The sequence below is a fragment of the Lynx canadensis genome, chromosome B3 (genome assembly GCF_007474595.2).
Source record: "Lynx canadensis isolate LIC74 chromosome B3, mLynCan4.pri.v2, whole genome shotgun sequence".
Lineage (NCBI taxonomy): Eukaryota > Metazoa > Chordata > Mammalia > Carnivora > Felidae > Lynx > Lynx canadensis.
In genome coordinates this window covers 113,352,487-113,370,069 of record NC_044308.2, presented here as the reverse complement: position 1 = coordinate 113,370,069, position 17,583 = coordinate 113,352,487, and the positions used below count along the sequence as shown (strand labels likewise).

The window sequence follows — 17,583 nt, the reverse complement described above, 5'->3', positions numbered from 1 at the left end:
CCCCCTCCCAGTCCTGGGTGCTACAGAGGGGAAGCCAGTGCAGGTGGGAGGCTGGGCTGGAGGACCCCGCCTCTAACGACTCCTCCAGCTCTGTAATTGGTGTTCAAGGCCACGCCCACTCGGCATGTAATGAGCAACTCCTGTCTGCACAGCTTCCTTTTCCCTTAGCCCTGGCTGTGATTTCACTGAACCTCACCTGTTGGGGGAGGGAACAGGGTGCCTGGATGGAGCACCAGGTGGCCCTCAGAGTGTTACTCAGAGTCTTCTCCCTGCATGCCCACCCTGTCTACCATTTGGGGCTCACTTGGGACTCACCGCAACAGGTGGCAATAGTTCTGGGAGATGCGTCTGAGAGCCGCATGCCAGCCATAGCCACCGCGTAGATCCGGCTCTCCTGGAATGGAAGACCCCAGAGGGTCAGAGTCCAGCTCTGTGCCCAGCCCAGCACCTCCTGGGTGTGGAGGTAAAAGGATGGCTGTGGACCTAGGTCCACATCCACGTTTGGCCAATTACAGCTGGGGTAATCCTAGGCAAGTTATATTTGAGCTTCCTTTTCCTCAGCTCTGAAGTGGAGATAATACTCACCTGTCAGGCTGTTACAAAAATCAAATAAAATCATTAATGGAAACATCTAACACCTGGAATATAATCAGCATCCAACAGATACTCAGTTCTTGTCTCCACACAAGAAGTTCAAGAGGAGAGGGTCAGTGACCTGTTTCTCTGCATCTTACCCATTTTAGAGGTCTTGGGTCTCTGGCTCTCACCCCTGGAAGCTGGAGTGTTGATAATGAGGAAGTCAGAGCCCCAGGGCAAAGGCATGCCCTTTTGTAAGCCAGTTGTTTGGAAGCTAGGACACAATTTTTTCCAACACTAACAACGTTACGTTCATGGTTAGGCCCAACCTGCAAAGCTTGTCTAAGCTCACCTGGACCCTGAATCCCGCTGTAGAAGACACATCAATGAGAACCCTCACCCTCAAGTTCTCCTTTACCCCTTGGCGTTCCTGGGTCTGAAAGAGGCCCACAGGCCTAGGGAGCTCTCCTAACGGTTTTGATCAAACAACCCAGAGGCTCTGCCTGTGCTTTTCCAGATCTCTTTTCTCCACTCAAGGCAAAGAGAAACAAAGACCTTCTCAGGTGACAGGAAAGTCACAAGGACTAGGGAAGGTGGGCCTGGCTGGCTCAGGGAGGCAGCGGGACTGGGGCTGGAAGGGTCATGAGGTGCTAGTGCGATGTCCCCCAGAGAGGAGCAGCAGCTCTGGGGCACGTGGGGGAGAGAGGGCTGGGTGGGACCTCCCCTGAGCTGAGCAGAGGGATGGGAAGGTAAGAGACAGGGTGGTGAGAAAGGGGATCCCAGGAAGAGACTGGTCCTGCCAGTCCTGGTCACGGAATTCCTTTAACTTCACAGACAGAATGTAAGCAAAGCTTGAGGGATTTGGGTAAAACAGACTTGGGAGTGTTTCACAAAAGTTATCAACTGACTGCCTAACTCACAAGGTTGTTTTGAGAATCAACAGAAAAATGGCTCTGCATGCTTGAATTGGTGAATCAGTATATTTGCCTCCTTCCCCTGAGAAATGCCCTCTCAATTTCCAATTTCTAGTCTTGATTTCCTCTCAGATGGTCACTGCCCAGGTGGTCCCACCTGAGAAGAGAGGGTAGGCACCTATCTTGTGTTTCTTGGGAGCAAGTTACAATGAGGGCTGTGAACAGGAGACAGCTCCTCTGTAGGCTGGTATGGCCGACTGCTGGGTCCCCAGGACCCAGCTGAGAGTAGGGAGGGCCTGTGGGAACACCTGATACCCCTTCAAACCTTCATCCCCAGAGCTTCCCTGATTTTCACATGGGGAAAATGTTGTCCAGAGCATCTTATATTCACTCCCTTTTCCTCTTGTGTCACTCTCCTCCTCCCCCCAACACCCTCTTAACCTGTACAGGCAGAACACAAGAACTGCTCTGAGCCATCACCGTGGACGGCTATATTTTGGCAAAAATGGCAAAAGTGACCAGCATGTTTTTCTGGTAACACCTGCTAAGCCCTCTTGTCACATCCCTTGCCCGAATGCTCCCTCACCACCTGCCTCTGCTTTTGGATTCTTGCGCATTTGTAGTTACCAGACAGTAATGAAAAAGAGGAGGGACAGTCTGCGGTGGTCCAGCCTGGCCTGGCCCTGCCCTCCTTTCCAACATCCTCTCCACTGTTACCCTGCCCACCCCTTTGCTCCTTCTCTGCCCACTCCTTCTTCTCCCCTCTACCTCACCCTTCCTCTTGGGGAGGTGCCTTGTGTGATGTTCCCATGATCCTGGAGCTTCAGGGACAGGTCAGCAGCATATGGCCTGAAGACTGTCCTAGCCCTCCCCAGAGGCCCCACTCCCAGGCATGGCTGTGTCTGCAGCTATCAGGCCCCCTTGCAGTGATCAGTGCTGGCCAGCAAGCACTGCTAAGGATGTGACCCATATGCCTGGGGTGCTGAGGCTCCCCCGGACCACCAGCATTTCAAAAGGAGACCCCGGAAGATGCTGCTGAAAAGGCGGTTCTCCGAGCAGTGGTGTAAGGTGGTATCGCCCTGAAGTACCCAACCGCCACCCCTGTACCCTGCTCCCTGTGCTGCCAGGAGCCTGACACTCAGACGTCTCCTACCACCTGCCTCACACGCATCCAGGGGTCCAAGCATGAGTAAGAAGCTGACATCTGCACTGTGATGTCCCCTAAGAGGCAGTACAGCTGGAAGGTGAGAGCTGGGCTCTGGAGGCAGCAGGGCCCACATTTAAAGCCTGGCTCCTCACTGACTGCTACATGACCTTGGGCAAGTAACTAAGTCTGTGGGGACAGCAGTTTCCCATCTGTAAGAGGAACAGCACCTGACTCCTCACACAGGGTCCTGCACACGTGCTGGGCCCTGAACTACACACTCGACACCCAGTATCTCATCTCATCCTCCACACTCCCTATACAACCTCATTCATGTCCACCCACTGCCCCCCATTTTTATTTTAACTGTTTATCGTGGAAAATGCCAGACACAAAAGTGGAATGAAGAGAATAAAGAATGACCTCATGTAGCCATCACCCAGCTCTGTAAAGATTAATGCACGGCTGGTCTTGTCTCCTCGGTGTTCCCCATGCCAGATGATCGATTCTGAGGCAATGCCCCCAGACATCACCTTCTCTTATCCAGTGTTACAAGTAAGGAAGCTAAGGCTCGGAAATAACAATCACGGCCAACACTTACTGTGAACCACCACCGCAGGCACCTGCTAGCACATTCAACCCTCACCACAGCCTGGTAAGGGAAGTACTATTATCCCCCCGTTACAGATAGGGAAACCGAGGCGCACAGGTTTAGTAACTAGCTCAGGTGATGCGGTTAGCACTTCCACTCTACTGGTTTGATTCTGGCACCTGTGCTCTTCACCACGGCACTGCACCACCTCAAAGCGTCTCGGAGATTAAATGAGAAAATGTGCACAAAGAGCCCGGTTTGGTGCGTGGCACAGGCTCCTAAATGACAGCCAGCCACATTCCAGTCACTCCTGGCCCCACCCCCTGCCGGTTGGCCGTGAGGATGAGAGCCTCATCTCACACTTGGCGTGAAGGCATGAGGCTGTGCTTCATGAGCAGCTCTGCCGCTCTGCCCAGCTCCCAGGTTGTGTCTCTTACCCAGGATGGAAACCGGTGCAGAGGGGGTGTGGGAGGTTTGTTGCCCAAATCCACTTCCTCCGGCTTAGCTCTGGGGGCCTTCGGGCTCTTTCTTTCCTCCTTCTTCCCGGCTGGGGGTTGCTCCTCCATCTCCATGTTTTCTGGTTCCTCCCGGAGCTCAGCTCGGGCCTCCACCTCAGGAAGGCTGGAGGGGTGGAGGGCTGAGAGGGTCCCAACCTCAATGCTCACCACGTGGTTGAAGGGCCCAGGGCCCACCTGGGGCTGGCTGTGGTGCCGCTTGGCCAGCTGGATGCTGTCCCGGGGGTTGCTGGGGGCCCGCACCTTCGGGAGAGTCAGGCTGCAGCCTGGACCACCTTCCCTGGCAGAGTTCTTTGTCCCAGGGAGTGTCCCACCCTGAGCAATGACCAGGCCCTCACCCCAGGAAGCTGAACCATGTCTGTGGGTGCGAGACTTCACACACAGCCGGCGGGGAGAACCCTCTCTTCCCAGACGAGGTGGAAAGGTCTTGGCCTCTGATATTTCTCCAGGATGGACCATGATGGAACTCGAATCCTCCAAGGAAATTCCTGCTTTAGGAACACAGTCCTTGCTCTGCAGAGCACCTGTAGAAGGTGCAGGCATAGCTGCCTTCAGGGCACCCTGGGCCTGAGGACCACGGTCCTGCCCTGTTGGCTGGGTCCCTGGCCCCGAAGAGCCAGAATCCTGCTCTGGGGTTTCCTGGGGGGCCACCAACAGCTTTCCCGAAGGTGCCATCTGAAGAGCTGTGGTTGGGGTGAAAAACAGGCATATTGAGAGCTCCCTTGGGTTCGGCCCACGCCCTAACACACACACGTGCGCACATGCACGCACGCACATACACACACAAAGCCCGGCCTACTGACCTTCTAGAGCATCTTGAAGGGCTCCCACCTGCTCTACCAACTGCTGATTACTGCTCCTCAGGTGCTGATTCTCCATCTCAAGCTGCCCAAAAAGAAAAATAAAGATTTAGAATACTCAACCTACAGGTTCAGGCATAGAATTCAAAATAAGATTAAAAATCCTTTTTTTAGATCAAATCTTTGAAAAAAGAACACTTGGTGCCCCAGTAATCCAGGGCTGACCCTCCCAGGGAGCCCTGACCTACCCCCTTCCTCTGGGCTAACCAGTTTGGGTTGAGACAGAAGTCTATTTGGCAGCCCCTGCACCTTTTCTAGATATTTTAACCTCTTTAAAAAAAAAAAATGTGAAATGTAATACACAGAAAACTACATATCACATCAATGAACAGCTTAACAAATGACTGTGAAGTGACTACTCATGTGATCACCACACAGGTCAAGAAACAGGAATCTGCCAGCACTGTCAACAACAAATTGCCCCTTCCTGGCCATGTGTTTCTCCCTTCCTACAAAGGCAACCGCTCTTCTAGGTATATGAGACTCACTTCCTTGCTTTCCGGGTTTCATCATCGAAGTATGCACCCTCCACACATTGGCTTAGTGGTGCCCACTTTTGTCTAAATGGAATTACACAGTATGTGCTTCTGGGTCTGGCTTTTTTTTATTTTTTATTTTTTTTTAATATTTATTTTATTTTTGAAAGAGAGAGAGACAGACAGAGTGTGAGCGGGGAGGGCCAGAGAGAGAGGGAGACACAGAATTTGAAACAGGCTCCAGGCTCTGAGCAGTCAGCACGGAGCCCAATGCGGGGCTCGAATTCACAAACCGTGAGATAATGACCTGAGCCAAAGTTGGACACTTAACCGACTGAGCCACTCGGCACCCCTGGGTCTGGCTTCTTTTACTAAACTTATTATCTATGAGACCCATCTCATGGCTGCTACATGTTCTTCTGAATAAAACCCAACCCACTTTTTGGAGCACCTTTTAGCAAATATGGAGGCAAACCAGGTATCAGTTCTGTTCCCAAGCACTTGTCGTCTAGCAGGTGACCTGAGATGTGCATCCACAGCAGGACACGGGAGGCAAAAAGAGCCAAAACCTCCTGCACGTATGAATCACTTGTGTCAGGACAGAGGAAGAAAAGTTGATGTTTGTTCTATTCCAAACTTCAAATCCCTTCCCTTTTGTTTTGCTTTTTGTTTTCTGTTGCGAGTATCACTGTAGCTTCCAGCCCCAAGTTTTCCTAAATTAAGCTGCAGCAAGTGATGAACTACAGAAATGAACGGCTAGAGGTGGAAAAAGCAGGACTGGGACTATCAGGGGGCACCTGGATGGTTCAGTTGGTTGGGCATCTGACTTCAGCTCAGGTCATGATCTCACAGTTCATGAGTTTGAGCCCTGTGTCGGGTTCTGTGCTGACAGCTCAGAGCCTGGACCCTGCTTCAGATTCTCTCTCTCTCTCTCTCTCTCTCTCTCTCTCTCTGCCCTTCCCCTGCTCATGCTCTATCTCTCTCTCTCTCAAAAATAAACAAACATTAAAAAAAATTAAAAAAAAAAAGGCACTGGGGTGGTCAGGGACTGGGGGATGAGAGAATAGAGGACCTAGGGTCTAATGGATACACAGGTGCTATTTAGGGGTAATGAGAGTTTTGGAAATAGACAGTGGTAATGGTTGCACAGCATTGTGAATGTACTTAATGCCACTAAATTGTACACTAAAAATGGTGAAAATGGTAAATTTTATGTATATTTTACCACCACCACAAAAAACACTTGAAAAGAATGGAAAGGACAGAGGAGGAAGTGGGGAGGGTAGACGTAAGGGTGTGTGTGCTTTCAGGAAGAAAATGGCATGACACCTCAGAAGTGAGACTCACTCCTCCCCAAACACAAAGCTAATCACGAGCTCTAGGGAAGCCCAAGCACCACAGGAGGAAGGGAAAGATGAAAATGCCAAGTCTCAGGGTTTAAGCTAAATGGAAGACACATGGTTAACACAACGGAGGTTAGTCAAGGCCCCACAAACAGGAGGCAGAAAAATGCTGGGATGGAGGGACCCCACTAGCATTGCATGTGCATTCCAGGCTTCCCGAGATGAGTTTTCAACTAACCTCTGCTAACTTCAGGGTCACCCATTCTTTGATCTTTGCAGCTTTTTCTTGGACAACTTTTGCTTCTTCAGCTCTCATTTGCTTCTGCAAGAAACAGAGGGCCTTTCATTAGTCATAGCAGCCACCGGTTTAGTGAACAACTGGAGGTGGGAAGCCCCAAGAAGGAATATCAAGCAATTAGAGGGGGGTGATCTGATGGAAAAACAATAAATTCATTTATGAATTTTAAAAATACTCTTTTTTTTTAACATTTATTTTTGAGACAGAGAGAGACAGAGCATGAACGGGGGAGGGGCAGAGAGAGAGGGAGACACAGAATCTGAAGCAGGCTCCAGGCTCTGAGCCATCAGCCCAGAGCCTGACGCGGGGCTCGAACTCACAGACCGTGAGATCGTGACCCGGGCTGAAGTCGGATGCTCAACCGACTTCACACCCAGGCGCCCCTCTTTTTTTTTTTTTTAAAGTTTATTCATTTTGAGAGAGAAAGAGAGAGGGCGAGAGTGCAAGTGGATAAGGGGCAGAGAGAGAGGGAGAGAGAGAATCCCAAGCAGGCTCCGCACTGTCAGCGCGGAGCCCGATGCAGGGCTCGAACTCACGAACTGCGAGATCATGACCTGAGCCAAAGTTGGATGCTTAACTGACTGAGCCACCCAGGCGCCCCTAAAAATATTCTTAAAGTGTGAAAAGGCTTCCTAGGCATGATACATACCCCAAAAAACATGAAGAAAAAGACTAATAAAGTCTATACTATCACTGTAAATTACTACATGACAAAAAAAAAGTTTCCTTAAACAAAATCAAAAGACCAATTGAGGGATGATTTACAACACAAATGACTTACATACAGAGGGCTAACTTGAACAAACAAATAAATACACACAAAAAGAATATTAACAGGAAGTCAACAGAAAGAGAAATAAAGGGAAAGAAAACCATGAAAGGCTGTTCAACTTCAATCATAATTTTAAAAATGCACATAAAAGACATTTTCCTCTATCAGACTAACACAATTTAAAAGTCTGATATATCCTATATTGTCAAGGATGTTGGAAAACAATCCCTCTTATACAAATTGGCAAGGTCTTCTGGGGCAGCAATTTGATAGTATCTGTCAAGTTAAAATTTTTTTTAATGTTTATTTATTTTTGAGAGAGAGAGAGACAGAGCATGAGTAGAGGAGGAGCAGAGAGAAAGGGAGACACAGAATCCAAAGCAGGCTCCAGGCTCCAAGCTGTCAGCACAGAGCTCGATGGAGGGCTTGAACTCACGAACTACGACATCATGACCTAAGCTGAAATCAGATGTTTAAAAACCTGACTGAACCACCCAGGCGCCCCTGTTAAGTTTTAAATGTATACACTGCTGACTTAACAAACCCACAGCTTAGGAATCATTAGTTGCAATATTATTTAAGTAACAAAAACAAAAAAACTCTAAACTGGTTAATAACCTAAGTGTTAGGGCTTGCATAAAAAATCAAAATGAAAATGGAATGCTGTCCTTTGATACACAAGAAACATTCACAATGAACATTGGAAGGACCTTAAGGTTATCCAGTTTAAGAGGTTTGCAAACTGGCCACAGTCCAGGCCTCCACCTGGTCCACTCCCCCTGCCCTGCCTATTTTTATAAATACTGTACTGGAACACAGCTGTGCCTATTCACTTACGAATTGTCTACTTTCGTGATACAACAGTAGAGCTGAAGAGCTGCAACAGAGACCAGAGAGTACTTACTATCTGGCCCTTTAAAGGACTAGTCTGCCAACCCCTGACCTAGTTTGATACCCTCTTTATAGGGCTGCAGCAACTGAGGCCCAGAGGGTGAAGTGACTTGCCTCTGTCAGTTTGGGCAGCACAGCCAGAACTAAACCCAGGTCTACGGACTTGTAGAACAGCATTCTTTCTATTCTGACCTTTTATTATTGTAAAATGATTTTTTTCTGATCTAAGCTTCAGCAGGAATCATTTTGCCCACTGATCCCCAGATGCTGCCACTTCTGTGAACCACTCAAAAAAGGAGGTAAAGGGGGCGCCTGGGTGGCGCAGTCGGTTAAGCGTCCGACTTCAGCCAGGTCACGATCTCGCGATCCGTGAGTTCGAGCCCCGCGTCAGGCTCTGGGCTGATGGCCCAGAGCCTGGAGCCTGTTTCCGATTCTGTGTCTCCCTCTCTCTCTGCCCCTCCCCCGTTCATGCTCTGTCTCTCTCTGTACCAAAAATAAATAAAAGTTGAAAAAAAAAAAAAAAAAGGAGGTAAGGTATCGTTAAAGTCAATGAATGACTGGCTAAAGATTGCATGTGTCCACATTCTATTTTTCCATGATTTTTCAGGAACACATGCTGGGGTGCCCCAGAACATACAAAGGCACATCGCACAATGGGTATGTTCAGTGAATGCCGATGAACGATTACAAATTTGCCTGTGATGGTGGGAAAATACTTCTGGGACTAGCTGGGACCTTCATGGAAGAATACTCATGTGGAAAATTAAAAGTCATCTGGTCACACTGTAAGGGTGTTTGTTGGAAATAATGGCACTCTGGCACCAGGGGATAACCAGTAGGTAAGGCCAAGGACAGAAGGAAGGCACAGCATCGGATGAAGTTAACTGAACTGTAAAGGGGAGGAGGCTAGATACAGGGAATTGGCGGACTGATGTTTCTCAGATACCCTTTCTGGAGCAAAGGGGCTAGCTGTAGCTGGAATGCTGGGCAGTGGCCTCTCCTGGGCACCCATGTGCTCAGGACAAGAGGCCTTGCCTGCCTCAGAGGAGGCAGCAACTTTGGCCTCTGCCTGCTCAAGTTCAGTGAGAAACTTTGGCCAACCAGGTGACCAATGCTGACTGCCCAGCTGTGAGCTGCTCTGATAACCACAGGTGTCATGTCAAGGCCAGGGTGGAGAAAGACAGGCTCTCCTTACCAAACACCAACTTCATGTCTGATACCTGAGTTCACTCTCTGGACAGCCCTATGGCGTATTATAACCCCCACCTTACAGATGTGTAAAATGTGAATCAATGACTTATTTGCCCACAGAGAGCAGCAGGTGCTAGCGAGGGGATCCAAACCCAGATCAATTTGCCTCCAACGTTCTTTCCCCACTATATCCATCCCCTGCCTGGCTCCCAATGTACCTTCTAATAGTTAAATCTCCATGCAAAAGAACAGTCTCAGGAGGGAGTGAGCTCCCCACCAACGGAGGGCTCAAGCAGAGGGGGTCTGTTCATGAAGGTGTGGCCAATGGCAATGGATGCTGCAGAGGGCATTGGTGCCACTCTGCAGTCAGCGCTTACCTGTTTCTCCAGCTGTGCCTCCAGCTGGCTGATAAGCTCATCTTTGCTCTGCATGGCTTTCAGCAATTCCTGGTACTTCCGGTGCAGGCTGCCGGCTGAGTCCACGTTCTTCAGATTGGACAGTTTCACCTTCTCCTCCATCACACCCACCTTAAAAGTACCATCATCACACAGGGTTGGGATGTGTGTGTGAAATAGCTGCTTACATGCCCTGGGATACTTCCTGACACCCCAGCCCATGATTCACAGGCAGAGCCCTCACCCAGAGCAGTTGGGGCCAATTAAGTCAATAACCATTTATTAAGCCTCATCTGGGCAAACTAAGGAATTGACAAAAAAGAAATGGCTGTGTATCAGGCCATCTAACTCTGGGGACCCCAACAGGGACAAGCTGGGCAGGACAAACAGCCCAGAGGGAAACTGCTTAAATCTCACTGTGGCAGAGATATTTGCTGTTCACTGAATGGCCCTGTGCTTTCAATATTTCCCAGCCCTCTTATAGTCAGATGGCCATGGAATTCACTCCCGCCAGTGGGTCTGAATGGAGTGACTCAGCATTTTTAGGCTGAAGTATTTAAGAGCTCTCTTCCTGCCATGGTAACCAAGGACGCTGCATGTTTCAGAGGGTCCAGGTGGAAGCTGGAGAGAGCTCCAGCAGCCTCAACCCCCAAGTCCCTATGGGAGGCAGAATCCCCAGCTAACCCACAATGGAGAGATACCATGACTAAGAAATAAATGTGAGAAGCTGCTAAGACGTCAGACCTGTTACCTCAGCATAACGTGGCCTGTGTGGACTAATCCAGCCACCCACTCATGCACTAACCCTTACCCAAAGACTCCTTCATGCCCAAAGAGAGCTCCATGAACCTTAATTTGTTCAGGAGAACTATCACATGACTGCTGGTTTTCCTTGTCCCCATAAGGAGTTTGTCAGGGTGATGAGTATGTCTGTGTGTGTCCATGAAAAGGATCAGGAAAGGCCAACGGCCATTTCTGCTGCACAGTCCCACCAATCCCCTGCCCCGGTTACCTGGGTCTCCGCATTCTCTGCTCTCTGCTCTGCCTCCAGCAGCCTCTGCTCCAGCTCCTGCATCTGCTCAACCAGAGAGGAAGGACTAATGTAGGTGGGTGTCTCTACTCCAACCATGGCATCAGGGCAACGTGAGTAAATTGTGTGGACACTCCACACAGGCTTAAATTGAGCTTAAATTGCTCATTTCAATTTAAGTGGCTCAAGGGTATCAAGAGAAAGATTTTCATGGCAACCCTCTGCTCCCTTATCCTGAATTTATGAAGCAGGTAAAGAGCTTAGAGCTGCTGTCCTCTCTGCCGAACGAGTAAAAGTCTAGTTCTTTCTCCTGTGTGTGGGGTACCTACATGGGGCAGCCGTGTCCCACCATCGTGCTTCAGGAAGCAGTGCTGCCCTCAGCCCTCAGTCTCCTCAGCGCCAGGTCCCAGGCAGTACCGGCTCGCCACATGCCTGGCATGGAACGTGCTCCCACGTGAGACCCCACCATGTCAGCAGTAAGAGAATGTTCCTTTCCAGCCAAGGATAGCTCACTGGCTGGGGAAAAATATTTATCCCTTATCAAGGACACCTTGGACTATAAATGGCATTTATAGGTATCACCTTATTTGACTTCTTTAATCTTAAACAGAGAAACTCAAGACACATTTTTAAAAATTCCACCTTACTACCAGGAGAGGCATGCCATTCAGGTCCGAGGACCTCAGCAGTTCTGGAATCTTATGCCAACTGGCCCAAGCAAAGGGACCTCTGTATGTAGGCTCATTAGGGACCAGCTGTAAGCTGAAGGCTAAGGAGATGCTAACAAGCCCACATCATCTCTGCAGCTTCACAAGCTCATGGTAAGTGGAGCATGGGCTGGAATTCAGCTCCCATCCTTCCCTGGTCAGGGCTCCGCTGTGCACTGGACCATGTACACCATCACACAAAGGCTCTGCAGAAACGTCACACATCTGACTCACCCTATCAGGAGCCACCTGCTGCCATGTGCTGTGGCCCAGTAAAGTCACCTGCTTCCTTCTCCACCCTGCCTTGCCCCCAGGCAACATGTATGCATTAAACATACACTAGAGACTTAACAGACCAGCCCTGTCCTCCGGGAGGCTGTACAGACCTCATCTTCCAAGCTCCAGGCCAGCCCTTGCCCACCTCATCTCTGCAGATCTAGCCTTTTCTCCAGCTACTCAACCTTCTCTCTTTGGCCTTGACCATGGCTTGATATTTACCAGCAAACTGAGCAATTAATCCCTTCTCTCTTTCCCAATCTCTTGTCTGCTCAAGAGAAATTCTGCCTTCCATTCTTGATTAAAGGATGGAAGAGAAGGAGCCCCCCCGGTTGGTGCTGGGCAGTGAAAGGAAAGTTCCCTGGCAGTGGTTCATGTTTGAGAACCTGGGGCACCTCTTTTCACAGGGCAGCCTTTCCTCACCCATTTTTTCCTTTTTCTTGAGATTGGGGTGATAGAGATGCTTTCAGAAAGGATCTGAGTATCCCAAGTACAACTCAAGATTTACAACCCATGGGACAAAAATGCCCCTTGGACTTCCAATGGACAGGACCACCTCTGATAGGCATTCATGTGCTCAGGCCAAGGATGCCTACCTCTCTTCTTTCCTTCCTCTCCTGGGCTTAATAATCATGAACAAGGGGTGCCTGGGTGACTCAGTTAGTTGAGTGTCTAACTCTTGATTTTGGCTCAGGTCATAATCCCAGGGTCACAGGATCGAGCCCTGTGTTGGGACCCATGCTGAGCATGGAGACTGCTTAAGATTCTTCCTCTCCCTCTTCCCCTCTCCCCTACTTGCACTCTCTCTCTCTTAAAAAAAAAAGAAAAGGGGCGCCTGGGTGGCTCAGTCAGTTAAGCGTCCGACTTCAGCTCAGGTCACGATCTCACGGTCTGTGAGTTTGAGCCCCGCGTCGGGCTCTGGGCTGATGATGGCCCAGAGCCTGGAGTCTGCTTCCGATTCTGTGTCTCCCTCTCTCTCTGACCCTCCCCCGTTCATGCTCTGTCTCTCTCTGTCTCAAAAATAAATAAACGTTAAAAAAATTAAAAAAAAAGATCAAGCCTCTTGACTCAAGCCTGGAAGAGTGGACTGGTTCTTGCCAGATGCAGGCATCAGTCAGAGTCAGGTGGCCTTTGCAAAATCAAACAGGGGCACCTGGGTGGCTCAGTCGGTTGAGTGCCCAACTTTGGCTCAGGTCATGATCTCACAGTTCATGAGTGTGAACCCCACATCAGGCTTGCTGATATCAGTGCAGAGCCCACTTTGGATCCTATCTCTGTCTCTCTCTGCCCTTCCCCTGCTCACACTCTCTAAATAAATAAACAAACATTCAAAATCAAATAGTCCCTAGAGCCTGTGTTACAAGAATCCCTTGACCTTCAAACGTTTCTTTGCAATTACAGAGAAGATAACAGCATAGCATAAACTGATATTATGGTTATAGGGGTGGTTGCCCCCAGAGCAACAAGAATTCTATTTGGTCAGGGAAGTGTACAATGACACACAGCAGTGGCCCCGAGTGACCAGGTTAGTACTATATATCCCATCCCTCTTTGGCACCAGACCTGACTAGGCCAGATTCTCTGTCCCTAGGAATCTGACATCTGGGATTGAGGAACCAGAGAAAAGAGGCAGGGGCTGCACAAGAGATTGTGCACAAACTTCATTAAGTCATGATTGTTAGGTAATTCTTTTAGTTCTGTGAGCTGTCCCAGGATCCCCCAAATAAATTCCATTTGCTGAAGCTAGCCAGAGTTGAAGTTTTGGCCCACCTTAGAAGCAACTCTAATATAGCTGCTGGGAGCATTTTTTAAAGAATATAATGAAGGGCACCTGACTGACTAGCTCAGTAAGTAGAGCATGGGACTCTTGATCTTGGGGTCGTGAGTTCGAGTCCACATTGGATATACAGATTACTTAATAAAATAAAATAAAAAACGGGGCACCTGGGTGGCTCAGCTGGTTAAGTGTCCGACTCTTGGTTTGGGCTCAGGTCATGATTTCATGGTTTGTGAGTTCGAGTCCTGCATCAGGCTCTGCACTGATAGTGCAAAGCCTGCTAGGGATTCTCATTCTCTGTCCCTTTCTCCCTCCCTCCCTCCCTCTCTCTCTCAAAATAAACAAACTGAAAAAAAATATATAATAAAATAAAATAAAATAAAAATACAATGAATTATTGAATGGGAAGGCTTTGGATTCTTGACAAGTTTCCTAGATTAATCTTCAGCTGGACCATTCTGATCTAACATCTGCTTTGTAGCTCAGAACACATAGGATTTCCATAGGAAATGATCTCTCATATCCATAACCTTCTCTAACAACTGTCTGATATTTTCAAATTTCATTCAAGAGAAAAACCTGTCTTCCTATTTTATAGATGGAGAAACCAAGGTAGAGTGAAGAACAGAACTGTACTGGAGTCCTACCTCCCAGCTGGGCATTTCCATTTGGGTCAAGAGTGGTCAATGACACTGGTCAGAGCCAGAAATCACTCTGTTATTGACAACAAGGTGAGCATTTTTCCCCTTGAGATTTTACTACTAGACATCCCCTTAAAGTATGCTATCACTGAAGCAAATGTAAAGGAAGGCACCTTGCAGAGCCTGGGGTCTCCTCCCATTCTCGGGGTGGCTGCCACAGGGTCCCCATATTGCTACAGACTCTCAGCTGTTCTTACCTTCCTGGCTGGGACACTCAAAACTCAAAGCATTTGGTATACATCTTTATGCTGGAGCATTTTTTTTTCTTCTAAAACTAATGTTTGAACATTGAAAACATTTTGAACATCTGGAACTCTTTAAAGAGTAGAGTATAACGATCCATGTATCTATCACTATGCTCCAACAATTACCAACAACCTGCCATCCTTGTTTGAAAAGAATGTTTTTTAAAATTTTTAACATTTGTTTATTTTTGAGAGAGACAGAGAGAGAGAGAGAGAGAGAGAGAGAGAGAGCGCGCGAGCATGTGTGCAAATGGGAGAAGGGCATAGAAAGAGGGAGACAGAGGATCTGAAGCAAGTTCTGTGTTATCAGTGCAGAGCCTGATGTGGGGCTTGAACTCATGAACCCATGAGATCATGACCTGAGCCGAAATCAAGAGTTGGCCATTTAACCAACTGAGCCACCCAGGCATCCCAAAAAGAATATTTTTAACATTATGTTTCCCTGTTTTTATGAAAGCATATTCTCTCTACTGCCACAGGAATACTCCAGGTGTGTCTATGCTGGAACGTCATTCTTAGAGTATTCAAACTTCATTTAATGCCAGCATCAATACTTTTCACAATGGCAGACTGTTCTTTAAGCTTCCATATGGGGCCACCACTTATTTAGGTTCTATTTCTCCTATCAGAGGGTTCCCCAGGACGGTGTCCTCAGCTGTCCTTTTAGTCTGTGGGCCTGGGGTGATCCACCAGCCAAGTAGGTGTCAGGTTTGGGCGGCTGACTTTTAGTGCTTTTTAGGCGGATCCACTTTCACCAGCTGTGACTGGCACATGAGACTCATAAATAAGCTGCTCTGATACTGGCTGCAGCAACCCGATGAAATGCACTTGGCAGCAACCTGGTACTTAATCCCCGTGTCCACAGCTCCTTGTTATACTCATGGTGCTGTGAAATGGCAGCCCCATGGCAGTGAGACCAGTAGGCACTCGCATGAGCTCCCAACACAATCCTGAGCTGTGGCCTGAGCCAAGAGCTGGGCCATGCTGGTGCTCAGCTATCCCTTTGAAAAGGGGGTCAACCTTCTTACCACTGCTTTGCACCCACTGGAGAGATTTGGACGGGGCTAGCACAAAGGCTTGAACCTGACTGGCTCTGCCATGGTGTGCCTTTAGGTAAGTTCCTTAACAGCTCTGTGCCTCAGTTTCCTCACCAGAAAAAAAAAAGAGTAATGACTCTCCACCTCCTAGGGTTGTTGGGAATATTACACAAGATGCCTCATTTAAAGCTCACGTGCACAACTTGGCACTTACTGAGCAGTTTATAGTTAGCTATTTGTTGGTTTTTTGTACACAGAGAAGACACTTAGAATCAGGGAGACCAGTTTGCCTGGGACAGTGTGGTGTTCACCTGTTGTCCCAGAATAATTAGTAGCAGAGCCTTCTTTTCTGTCTCCAAAGCGTCTTGGGTTAGATGATAAATTATATGGCTCTCCTACTTATGATCCATCTACAGCAAGAATGGCTTTAAACCAGAGGTTGCTAACTACTAGCCTACAGGGTGTTTTGCCTACAGTGTTAGGAGCATTTAGCTGACATGGATATAACTAAACAAGGCCACTTGCTGTGTGTCTGGCACTGGTTTAAGCACTTTACATGTATCAACTCATTTAATCTTCTTCGCAATAGGCAGGAGCAGGCACTACTATTATCACTGTTGTATAGATAAGGAAACTGATGCACAAGGGCTGGATAACTCAGCTGACAGGTCCCATGGCTAAGAGGGAGAGCCAGGATTCAAACTCAGGAGGGTTGGCTCCAGAATCTGTTGTACTGTTGGCCACTGTACCTCTCACATACAAATCTCATATGTCAGGTGAAAACTGAGATTCTACAATACAATCCCTGGCTTCCAGCTTCCCTTGAAAACTCAGCTCTGACATGCTAGGGTTACATTTTCTTACAGCAATAAGTGGCTTCTTCCTCCAGCTCTAGCATGTTCCCTTGAATTCTCCCTAGAACCCATCTGGCTCACATAAGTTGCCTGCAAGCACATGAGTAGCAACCCCCAGTTTTAGCTATTGTTATCTGTAATCAAACACAATGGCTTTCAACTGTACTTTTTTTATTAGATCTTTCCTTCAGTGAAAATCATATGCTTAGTCCCCAAAATATAAAATATAGGACCATGGGGCTGTCCTGGTGTCTGACTATAGAAAAGGCAGGAGAGGGGCGCCTGGGTGGCTCAGTTAAGCGTCTTATTTCAGCTCAGGTCATGATCTCAGGGTTTGTGAGTTCGAGCACCGCCTCAGGCTCTGGGCTGACACCTCAGAGCCTGGAGCCTGCATCCAATTCTGTGTTTCCGTCTTTCTCTGCCCCTCCCCTGCTTGAGCTCTGTGTGTCCCTCTCTCTCAAAAATAAACATTAAAAAAAGAAAGGAAGGAAGGAAGGAAGGAAGGAAGGAAGGAAGGAAGGAAGGAAAGAAAGAAAGAAAGAAAGAAAGAGAGAGAGAGAGAGAGAGAGAGAGAGAAAGGGCAATGAGTCTTCTCTGTCAGTTCCACTGCTCCTTTGGGGCACATCGGGCTCAAGGTGTCCACTAGAAGGACAGCTGAATGAGGTCGAGGCAAAGCTGTGGCAAGAGTTCATGGCTGTAGATCTCAGACTTTCAGGGAGGTCAGGACCCACATGGAGCTTACTCTAAGCAGATTCCTAGGCCTTGCCCACAGAGGTTTTTAGTTGGGTAGCCTGAGATTTTCTTTCTGAGCACATTCCTGGGTCCGTGCCCCAGAAATCTCAGCTAATACTCATGCAGGTGGCGTACAGACCACACTCTGAAAAAACACTAGACTGGCCACAGACTGCAAAGCAAAGCTGATCCTTCAGGGATACATCCGGGGCCAAGTCCCCATCAGCACAGGGCTTCTCAAATGGCTTTACAGAGGA

At 48.4% G+C, this 17,583-nt stretch overlaps 1 protein-coding gene across 4 annotated transcripts in view; it reads right to left on the bottom strand.

Annotated features, from left to right (window-relative positions):
* The window catches only part of PLEKHH1 (pleckstrin homology, MyTH4 and FERM domain containing H1), a 52,230-nt gene that overhangs the window by 18,354 nt on the left and 16,293 nt on the right, over positions 1–17,583 (bottom strand). For 3 of the 4 annotated variants that reach the window (XM_030319375.1, XM_030319374.1, XM_030319376.1), the window contains exons 3-8: positions 10,980–11,042; positions 9,950–10,099; positions 6,659–6,742; positions 4,545–4,626; positions 3,664–4,424; positions 316–394 (exon numbers count right to left, since the gene is read on the bottom strand). In XM_030319375.1, coding sequence (XP_030175235.1) covers positions 316–394; positions 3,664–4,424; positions 4,545–4,626; positions 6,659–6,742; positions 9,950–10,099; positions 10,980–11,042 — 1,219 coding nt within the window. The remainder of the gene's footprint in view (positions 1–315; positions 395–3,663; positions 4,425–4,544; positions 4,627–6,658; positions 6,743–9,949; positions 10,100–10,979; positions 11,043–17,583) is intronic. The other variant, XM_030319377.1, reaches the window with a different exon arrangement.